Genomic DNA, 11,329 nt, shown 5'->3' on the forward strand with positions numbered 1-11,329 from the left:
CTGTTTATAAAAACGTATTTAGTTAATTACTCGAGATTAGAAAACGATGTAAGTATCAGGAATAATATTGCAATTCACTACAGAAAAGTGAGAAAAAAAATAAAAATTACGGTGGAAAAGCTTGTCTTACACAATGAATTTAAATATCTTGGTCTATTAAATTATTGATACATAATATTTCAACACTTATTTTTCGATTTTCTATTCTACCTGCGTTGAATTTTTCACTATTTGCTGCAGTTGTGATGGTTTTGAAGCAATACTAAAATCTCATTTTGTTTACAAGCACCGTATAAATGGATCGCCGTAGTGTAAACAAGCACACTATGTTGAACTAACCTTAAATGAATTAATGTAGTAAACAAAAAGTACGTAAACACCTAGAAATTGTTAAAATTTCTCTTAATAATAAAAGTGTTTCTATTAAAAGTGATGTTACATCTTTATGTGAAGATTGTATTGTACACTCTTTCGCTACAATCTTTTAATGTGGAAAACAAATAAAAACCGTGACAGACATCTGAGAGGTATCAGAGCACGTGAGTTTATTGTGAATTTTAACAAAGTTTAACAATTACGACGTGGTGAACAATTGCTGTATCAGTACCCAAGGAGTTTTGATGTTCATATTATTAAACTAACTAACTATTAAAAAATACTTTAGCCGGTGAGAAAATCAATTAACCACTAAAGACTTCAGGCGCAGAAAATACATGACGTTATAATAAAAAAAGTGTAAAAGTAAGAAAGAATAGTATATTATGTTATTAAGAGTAAAAGTTCATGTGGCGAAGCTAAACGTTTATTTTGCCGAACGAAGTGAGGCAAATAATGATTCATCTGACCTACATAATAGTTATTTATTCTACGAGTTTGAGTGTAAATCGGACGCATTATTTCACCGAGTGGATTTTTAAACCACGAGCACAGATTAGTTGCTTGCTAATCCGTGCCACGAGTGTAACGAGTGGTTTTTATCATCCACGAGGTGGAATAAAGCGTCCGATTTACACTCAAACGAGTTGAATACAACATTTTATTCTTCGAATTAGACCCAACAAGGCTTAAACTTGCTTTAAATCTGTTAAAAATAATCTGACGTTTCGTATTGAGAGATGCCAAACAGTTGTTAAAACTTCCTTACACGGGAGAAAAACCCTAAATTTTGACAGTGTGGAAGAATAAACTCATTTTTTACTCCAAATAACAAATACTATTTTATCCACAACGATTGAGATGGAGAGAAAAGAGCAACACAATAATTATCAAGTATAACATGACATGAAAGAGTTACAAAAATAATATAATAGTATATTATGTAACTAGTGCTATAAACGCCACTTTAGGCTTAAGTTTTATTAGGCACAAACGAAGCGTAGCGGAGAGACTGTTTAATTAAACGAATGAATGTCTAGAGCAGTGATTCTCAATATTTTTTTGTAATAATTTCAAAATTTGGCGGCACACAAAGAAAAAGATAAGTTTAAAAGTAGTTTATTTACCTATAATACACTATGTAAAATAGTTTATGATAATAATTTAGAATGTAAAATAAAAATAATATGTACTACAAAAACAACATTACGTTTATTAAGGAATTAATTACAAGTTAATAATAATAATACTTTTAATGTGAAATTGGAGCTTGATGTTTTTTCATAATTTCATTTATATTTGGTCGTAAAAATGACAATGCTACTCTCATATCGTCCTCTACATTTAACAGTCTCTATCTTTTTTTCGTTCTTATGTTGGTTAATACTGAAAATCCGAATTCAGACTGTTCGGCGAAGCTTAAGGGTTTGTGGAGCAAATAACAGTCGCTGTTGTACACCCGGGGAAAAAACTATTCACCAGTCTAACTTGGCGCTCACGCTGCGCTTTGTTGCAATAGGGTTTCCGATTAACTAGTTGAGGAAAAGGTATAAAATGTTGAAAAACCCTTATTTAGGAAGTTGGTATGGACTGGAGTCCTCCAGTTTCACACGTTTCTTGAAAACTGCGTCATGAAAAATTGCTTCAATGAGTTTGTCTCCGGATTGAGTTTACGAGTACAGGAGGATTTTTTTTATCTTTGATTATACGCCAAAACTGCAAAGGAAAAACATTTCTTGCTTTATCTGAAACGAGCAAATCTGTAATTAAAAGTTTATTATTCTAACTTAATAAAAAAAAAGTTCATTTTTCTCTTGATTTTTGTGAATTATTTTTCTGAGCGTTTTAAATCCCATCACATTGGCGGTTTCATTTTTTTAGTAACGATGTGACTTTGCCAAATGAGTTTACGCAAGTTAAATAACAAAAGCGTTTAAGAAAAATATAATTTTAATAAATGGCAATTCTAAAAAACAACTTTAACATAAACAATACAAAGTTATTTTTATAAAAATAATTATTATTCAATTAATTAATTAATTTTCAAAGTAACATCGTTGTCAAAAAATTAAATCGCCAATGTAATGAGATTTAAAAAGCAGAGAAAAATTATTATTATTATACAGGGTGATGAAAAAAAGGCGCCCACGATTGAAACAGGCGCATTCTTTTTTATTGAAACATTGTGACCATCATTCCAAAAATAGTCTAAATAGATTCTTTTTAAAATTTAAACAGTTTGTCTAACAGCACAAAGCGGCAATATTGCACAAATGTCTTTTACTAAAAAACTATTTCACTCAGGTATTTTTCGTATCTAGGAAACCTTTTTGACTTTAATCGTTCAAATTTCACAGAACTAACAACATTGGAAATTGATTTTTTTGTTGCTACCGTTTCCAATAATTGAATATTACTTGGACATTTTCTGTATCCTAGGATATTTGCAATGTTGCAACATTGATAAATTTTCTTTGGAGCCAAGAAATGGTATCCAAACATCTTCAATAAAGTTTATTTCAATTATGATGTCGTTCATCAAACAAAAATAATTTTTTCTTACTTTTTAGCTTTAAATAATGATCGCATGGTAGAACCAATCAATAATAATTAAGTTTGCATAACTTTGATTCTTCATATTTTGGCACTATTTATCAAATAATATGTCACTGTCGACGTTTATTGAGAAACAATTTCGACATTTTTAATTTCCATAGCAAATTTTGTGAAAACAGGTGTGGCTAGTAATAAATTTTATGTAGTCTTAAAAAAAAGTCCATAACTTGAAAATTATTAAATTTAGGTATAGGGAATGTTAATAAAGGTCAATGCACAGTTAAATTCTCTTCTATTTAGTAAAATAAAAATTGGGGTATTTCATTTGAAAAAATTGAGTTATGAGTATTTGAATTATTACAAAAGTAACCTTAANGGGTATTTCATTTGAAAAAATTGAGTTATGAGTATTTGAATTATTACAAAAGTAACCTTAAAATTTTGAGATATGTTATTATTCTTTCAAAATTTGAAAATACCAGAAAAAGGATCTAAGCTTTCTCTTTCAAACGCCAAAAAAACGAATTCAAAATCTTAAAAAATGGCAGAGTTACCGATTTTTAAGGTGGAAGGTGCAAAACCAAAAATTTTTGAAAAACTCTAAATATTTCAAAAACGGCTAAATTTAGGTATAGGGAAAGCTGATGAAAACTCTTTTAAAATAACCAGATTAATCCAAAAACGTAGTAAAAAATATACCTTTCCATTTAAAGTAACAAAGTTGAGACCGACTTCCGGTATAAGCGGAAGTGCCGCCATCTTAAAAATATTTTCATTAAGGAGGACTTAATGGTTTATGGCTATGAACCAATTTTCAAATAAATACGATTATTCCAACTCCCAATACTTCTAAAGTGGGGTTTAGACGGAACAGCCTGTATAATAATAATAATTTTTCTCTGCTTTTTAAATCTCATTACATTGGCGTTTTAATTTTTTGACAACGATGTCACTTTGAAAATTAATTAATTAATTGAATAATAATTATTTTTCTTAAAAATAACTTTGTATTTTTTATGTTAAAGCTATTTTTTAGAATTGCCATTTATTAAAATTATATTTTTCTTAAACGTTTTTGTTATTAAATTTGCGTAAATTCATTTGGCAAAGTCACATCGTTATTAAAAAAGTAAAACCGCCAATGTGATGGGATTTAAAACGCTGAGAAAAATAATTCACAAAAAATTAGTCCAAAATCAAGAGAAAAATGAACTTTTTTTCTATTAAGTTAGAATAATAAAGTTTTAATTACAGATTTGTTCGTTTCCGATAAAGCAAGAACTGTTTTTCTTTTGCAGTTTTGGCGTATAATCAAAGATAAAAAAAATCCTCCTGTAAACTCAGGGTTCGCCAGAACTCGCGCCCCAGAGAAAAATTTTAAGTAAGATAAGATACCAGGAACATGAAAAAAATGTTTAAAAAATTCAAAAAAATTTGACATTTATTTTTTGACATTTGACATTTTTTTATGTCTATTTAATGATACTGATGATCTTGTTTTTTTACAATTATTTAGTACAAAAATTTCCCAATAAAAGCCACAAATAACATTGAACAGAGTTACAATTTAGGCTACAGCTTCCTTGTTTCCTCTTTTAATAGCCTATAGCAAAAAAACTTGGAAAATTATTTTTCCAACAGAAATAAATAAAGTTTAAACCCTCATAACTTCGAAATTTTTATAGATAAAATTTTTTCAACATTTTTTCCAAGTTCCTGGTATCTTACTTTATATGGCATTTTCCTCTGGGGCGCGAGTTCTGGCGCACCCTGTATACAACTTTCAACTTAAACTAAAGCTGTAAATCTAAAACGTTGGTTACTTCAATGATGAATTACAATTTTACTTTATAAAATTATTGCGATGATTGTTTGTTTGTCGCTGGCATAATGACCCAATTAAGACATTCCGCTCAATGTTAAAAAGTGCTTTTATCGACTAATTTCAGTACATAAAGTTGTCTTTTATCGTCTAGTGAAATAAATCAATAAATAAATTTTTATCTACTGTTTATATTCAAGAAATTCTGGTAGGTGAGTACAAAATAAAGCGAAATATTATACACGACGATAAAGATTGTTTGTCTACTCGTGAAAGAAGTCTACTCGTGAAAAAACTCTACTCGTGACTTCGTCACTCGTAACCTTTTCACTCGTAGATAGACAATTTCTTTATCGTCTTGTATAATAAATAACTAAAAATTTAAATTCTCTGCTCCTTTTTATGTGTTTGGAAAATGCTGGAAATACGGTTAAAGATACAAGAAAATGTAAGGAAGAAAGTTGTAGAGAATAAAATTTCCCAGTAAATAGTCCATTATAGACCATACCTCTTTTAATGGTTTAGGCCTCAAAGACGTTCAAGCGACGGAATCGTTTCATTTCTACTGATGGTTGAGTTCCGGGGGAACACTTTAAAGCAATTTAAACCGAAAGCGTTGAGAAATATGATATCGAGGACTTTTTTGTAGCAAATTTTGTTCTCTACAATTTTGTTTCTTACACTTTTTTTGTATTTTTAACTGTATTTGCAGCGTTCTGAAAAATATTTCTGAGAACGCTACGAATACGGTTGAAGATACAAAAAAAGTATAGGGAACAAAGTTGTAGAAAATTAAATTTTCTACAATAAACTCCGCAAGACCATTATCTCTATCTTTAACCGTTTAGTTTTAAATTATTTTTCTGGCTGCCGACCACCGATAAAAATGACACATATTCGTCACTTGAGTGAGCGTCTTTGAACGTCTTTGGGGCCAAAACCGTTGAAGATAGAGGTATCGTCTTGCAGACTGTTTTCTTGGAAATTTGATTCTCTACAACTTTCTTTGTTACATTTTTATCTTTAACCTTTTTCGCAGCATTTTGAAAACTATGAGACGGAGCTCAAATTGGTAAATGTTTGAAAATTTTTTTTAAATATAAGAGTTTTTGCAAATCGTAAAAAAATTTAACGTATTACGACAAATTGCCGTTGCTAAGAAATCAAAGAATAAGATGTTTACATAAACGTGTTTGAATTGACGGATACACCTTTCGCCCTTGAAAGACGTACACACAATTAAATGACGTTATCATTAAGGTTAACGTTAAACTAAACGATTTGCAAAAACTCTAAAGTTTTCCATAAAATTTTTGCATTACGTTATTTCTTATTATTGAGAATTTAAGGCTATGTCTACGTATAGTTTTTTGTTTGTGTTCTGCTTACTGTTATGTAAATACAACCATTTTTTTTTATTTCATTGCTCTTAAAACTTAGATGGAAAAGGACAACTGAGCTAAGTAGCCTCACTAACTTAACGGAACGGAACGGAACGAGAAGGGAGACGTTTTGTTTTACATTGTGTCGTATTCTAGTCTTTAGATATCCGTGGTCTGGACACATCCCGATTTTCGAGCTTTGCAGCTTTGTAATCTGAAAATGCCTGCAGCCTATTTTCGGCCATAAAATACCGTATGTATTGTAATTTCAAAAAGAATTAATTAGTTATATGTATTAATTTCTAGAATTCTTAAATAATTCCTGGCAAAAACATTCATAAGAGGCTACATTAACAATCCTCAACGATGGACTTCCTAATTGGCGGTTTAGCTGCAATGGGAGCTACATTCTTCAGCAACCCTCTTGACGTTCTTAAAACTAGAATTCAGCTTCAAGGAGAACTGAAGCCTCGAGGGCAACATGAAATTCACTATAGACATGCTCTCCACACAGCTTACGTTGTTATTAGAAAAGAAGGAATTTTTGCATTGCAAAAAGGACTCGGGGCTGCACTTTTTATGCATGGAGTACGCAATAGTATCAAACTTGGCTCTTATCAATGGTTTGCCAACCAGGGATACATATATGACAGTGAGAACAAGACAATTTTTTATAAAAGCCTTTTGGCTAGTGCTTTTGGAGGGACAGCTGGTGCTTTTTTTGGCAGTCCTCTCTATCAAATTACTACTCAGCTCCAATCTCATGCCGCAAAGGGAATTGCAGTAGGTCACCAACACAAGCACTCTGGTCTTCTGCAAGCCTTCAAAGCAATATATTCAAAACATGGCGTAATAAAACTAATTATTATTGGTGAAAATATATTCGTTATTTTTTGTAGGTAAAAGGATTGTGGAGAGGTTCCAGTGCTAATATTTTACGAACAGTAGTTGGTGCTTCAGCCCAATTAACAACCTTTTCAGAAGCTAAAGATACACTCAGACAGTACGAGTTCTTTCAAAAATCCACAACAATGACTGCTTTGTTTGCAAGCATTGCAGGGGGGATTTGCCAGACTGTCTTTCAAACACCTTTGGATTTAGTATGCATTAGATTAAATAATCAGTGTAAGTAAATGAACAAAGTGGCAACGAAATTATTACAAAATTCAATAAATTTCATTGCAGATGTTTATACGAATGGACAAGGAGCTTTGTATACAGGAATGACAAATTGTTTTACGAAAATCTTACAATCTGAAGGTTTATGTGGATTGTATAAAGGTGTTGGAGTTAATTATATGAGGATAGCTAGACATACCGGTCTTTGTTTAGTATTCTGGGAACTTTTAAAAGATTTACATGTCACGTATTTCACCTTAAATAATAATGTAAAGTGTAATATATCTAACGAAATAATTAAATTGTAATTCCTTATGTAAATCTATTTTTATATCCATTATCCATTATACAGGGTATTCCGTTTTTATTGTTACAAATTGAAACAAGTGATAGGATATTCAATTCTAATACAAACGTTTCCTATAAATATGTATCCAAAGGGAGCTACACCCCCTGGAAGGGGGCTAATATGTTTTTGCTAATATTTCAGAAACCATTTAAGATAAAATTACAAAATTTGGTACAGATGATAATCTTTATACACCTAAACGAATTCAAACATCAAATGTCGAAATGTTTAATCAGGGGCATACGAAACTGGGGGAGTTTAAGGTAAAAAAATACCCTATTTATTTTGGCTTTAGTTTCTCGGTACTTTCAGCAACAAAATCTTAAGTTCAATAGTTTATCACAGAAAAGTCTCTCTTGTGTCGATACGACTTATTGTTTTTGAATAAAATTAATTTAAAATTTATGTTATACACCAATACAACATTCAAATAAATCAGAATTTACTGAATAATAAAAGCAAGAAATTCATATTTTTTAATCAACTTCAACTAATTAACATTACATTACAGTAACAATAATAACATTAATTAAATGAATTTGCCTAAATCTAAAGAAGTTGTTCAAAGTGACCACCATTTTGGTCAATCCATAACTAAAGAAACTAGAACCAAAATAGATAGGTATTTTTTTTATTTTTTTTACCTTAAACCCCACCAGTTTCGGACGCCCCTGATTAGAAATTTCGACATTTGATGTTTGAATTCGTTTAGGTGTACCAAATTTTGTAATTTTATCTTAAATGGTTTCTGAAATATTAGCAAAACCTATTAGCCCCCTTTCAGGGAGTGTAGCTCGCTTACCAAGCATTTTTCGATACATGTTTATAGGAAACTTTTGTCTTAGAATTGAATATCCTATCACCTGTTTAAATTTGTAACAATAAAAACGGAACACCCTGTAGATGTGAATTGTCAAAGTGCCCTCAGATTGGCATTACTGACAAAGTTACTTTTACTTGGCTCACCAATCGGTATTTTAACTATACTGCTCCACAAAAGTTAAGAAATTTGCATTACTTTTACTACAAACTAATTTTATTCTTATAAGCATTGTGGCTAAAACAACAAAACAGCTAAAACAATAATTAAAAAGATATCTGCCTTTATGTCACTTTTAATTAATTATTAATTTATTTTTTAATAATTTATTAATTTAATTAATTATTGTAATTACTGCACACTTTTTGAAATTTTGTGGAGCAGTTTATTTAGAGTTATGGCGGCAAATTAAAAATGAATTTTTCAAACTTTGAAAAGCCTTGACGTCATTTAATATTGTTACGTTAAAAAAGTTTAAAAGGTCAATAAAATGGCCGAGCAAAAAAACAAGGGCGCCCATGTGATTGTAAATAAATTGTATTTTTCTTAAAAAACCAAATATTTTCAAAAAAATTTATCAAAAACTCCTTTTAATAAAAGAATCGAATTAAGAAATGTTTATTAACAAAAAAGAACGCACGCAAAACTAAAATTGGACAACCTTTTTGTGGCGAAAGCGTAAACGTCTACGCATCAAACTGATCACCATTTCCTTCCAGCTCTTGGTAATCATTCTTGCGCAGGGGCCCTTGCTAAAATCTGAGTCTGGAAATGTGACGTCCGAGATTAGGCGTGTTAAGTACCTCCCCTTGCTTCTACGAACCTGTTACTCACTTTTTGTTTTTGAACATTTTAGCATTGAAATTTTTAGGATAAATTATTTTGCTTCTATTTTATTTTGTTTCAAATATCTTTTAGCAACGAACATTTTACACAAAAGTGTATTTGGTTCTTTCCGATTTTATATTTTTTATTTACTGTATGAATATACAGAGTGTCTCACACCCCACCCCACGAGTAATAATGAGCCTGAAAATTTTTTTGAAGCAACCAACATTACATTCTAAAGATAACGTGGATATTAAAATATTTAGTTTTAATAAATTAAACATAGTGACCAAACACCCTGTCTATGTGTTCCAGAAGTTGCAAGTCGGTGTTAGAAATGTTTCTTGTTTCTTCAGTTTCATAGGCGTCTAGACTCGTGTTTTTTGGTTTTGGTTTTGGAAGTAAAAATTATTTAGAATTTCCTGGATACATATTGGGTGGTATGAATAAAAATTAAGTAAATGCTAATGCTTCAAAAACGTAGTAAATTCTTCAACAAAATTCTACTCGCTGAAGAACCTACTTTTACTCAAAGTATTTACTTTGAATTTTCCGGAAGATACTAAATTCGTAGTATCTTCCATGAAAATTTTTGTAGTAGCTACTAAACAAACAAGTATATGCTAATACTTCGATTTTGCGCCTATTTGTAGTATATTCTTCACTTTTAATGAAGTTGCTGTTACACGAACTTTGAGTGCATACTAGGCGACTACTTCTCATTTTGAAATCGGTTTGTTTCCAGTTCTGTTAATATCAGTAAGTTTTTTTACTTTGCTTTTCATGTTGTTAATTTTTTTTAAACTTGATTAGTATCCAAATGTTGTTGCCGATTAAAGTTGTATTCCGTTGTAAGTTGTTTTAATGCTGCTTCTTTTTCTGTTTTAATAGCAGGCGTCATTCTTTTATCTAATAAAATTTTATAATTTTCTAACAGAACCACAAAACATAACTGTTCGTCTTCGCCCTCGTCTTGTTCAACCACCATTTCATCATCAGAAGACATTTTTAATTTATTGTCTATGTTGAAGTCTACCACAAACTAATGAAAGAAATAATGTGCACACGAACAAAAATGAGGTGGTGGTATTCGCGGAATACCTACCCTCACGCCCCTCATCCTTCGTTCGCAGTAGGTACTACTATAGAGAAGTATCTGCTCTAACAGAAAGTATCTACTTTGAACTGTAGTCTTTTGTTGCCGGAAGTAAAGTATTTACTTTAAAAAGTAGTATCTACTTCACCCATGAAGTATTTACTCCACTGTACTGTAGTATTAGCATCTACTTCATTTTTATTCATACCACCCATTATCTTCACTTATACTTGAATGACCCTCCAAATGAGTAGTCAATTTTAGTGCTAACCACAATTCTTCCCCGCAATCATTGAGACTTGGATTTTTCTCTCTGGTAAACCTTTCATTGATTTAAATAATTTTTTTCCGCTTGCGAAATTTTGATTTTTCTACGTCTAACATCTGACAGTTGTTTTTAAATTGTTAAGCTTTTTCCCTAATTTTTCTACTGTAATTTTGCAGTAAAGCTGTTCATATTGATGTCCATTTTTGGAAAAAAGTGTCTCTTTTCGTGTTTTAAATGAAGGTACTCGTACCTAATTGAAATGATTAGGTTACATTATTATTAGCTTGTTCTTGAGCTTCTGAACTTGAACTTGCACACTATCAGACATGATTAACGATGTCGACGGTTGAAATAAAAATATACCAGGTGAATAAAAAGTATGGAACCAAGCATTTTTTTCGTAAACTAAGCACTTTACAAAAAAAATAATTAGTGTAGTGTAAAGTCCAATTAAAATGTGAGCATTTATCGAGAATAACATTTTTCAAAATTTCTTTTAGTTTTCGAGTTCTGGAAATTTTTTTTTTTTTAAATGGCAACCCACTATGGTAATTTTTTTAATTAAAGATTATGATCTAAAAATGACCTCTAATTTAAAGAATTGTTTTCTAGTCAGTACTTTTTTTTTAATAAATTGTTAAAGTTGCGTTCCGAGCCCATCACGAAGATTTTCCGAACTTGAACGAAGGAGTCGTTTCATGACTTTGGTCGTTG

General features: G+C 30.7%; 1 protein-coding gene across 5 annotated transcripts in view; it reads left to right on the plus strand.

Moving 5' to 3' along the window:
• The window catches only part of LOC123015967 (solute carrier family 25 member 35-like), a 145,966-nt gene extending 138,404 nt beyond the window's left edge, over positions 1-7,562 (plus strand). Inside the window, exons 1-5 of one of the 5 annotated variants that reach the window (XM_044416091.1) lie at positions 49-527; positions 6,194-6,388; positions 6,442-6,984; positions 7,035-7,260; positions 7,321-7,562. In XM_044416091.1, coding sequence (XP_044272026.1) covers positions 6,502-6,984; positions 7,035-7,260; positions 7,321-7,562 — 951 coding nt within the window. In that variant the 5' untranslated portion in view covers positions 49-527; positions 6,194-6,388; positions 6,442-6,501. Of the gene's footprint in view, positions 1-48; positions 528-4,925; positions 4,966-5,453; positions 6,389-6,441; positions 6,985-7,034; positions 7,261-7,320 lie in introns of those variants that run through there. The other 4 variants (XM_044416089.1, XM_044416092.1, XM_044416090.1 and 1 more) reach the window with 4 other exon arrangements.
• The last annotated feature ends 3,767 nt before the right edge of the window (positions 7,563-11,329 follow it).

The sequence above is a fragment of the Tribolium madens genome, unplaced genomic scaffold, assembly GCF_015345945.1.
Source record: "Tribolium madens isolate multiple individuals breed KSU strain unplaced genomic scaffold, Tmad_KSU_1.1 Scaffold_19;HRSCAF=116;Tcas5.2_LG9, whole genome shotgun sequence".
In the NCBI taxonomy this organism is placed as follows: Eukaryota; Metazoa; Arthropoda; class Insecta; order Coleoptera; family Tenebrionidae; genus Tribolium; species Tribolium madens.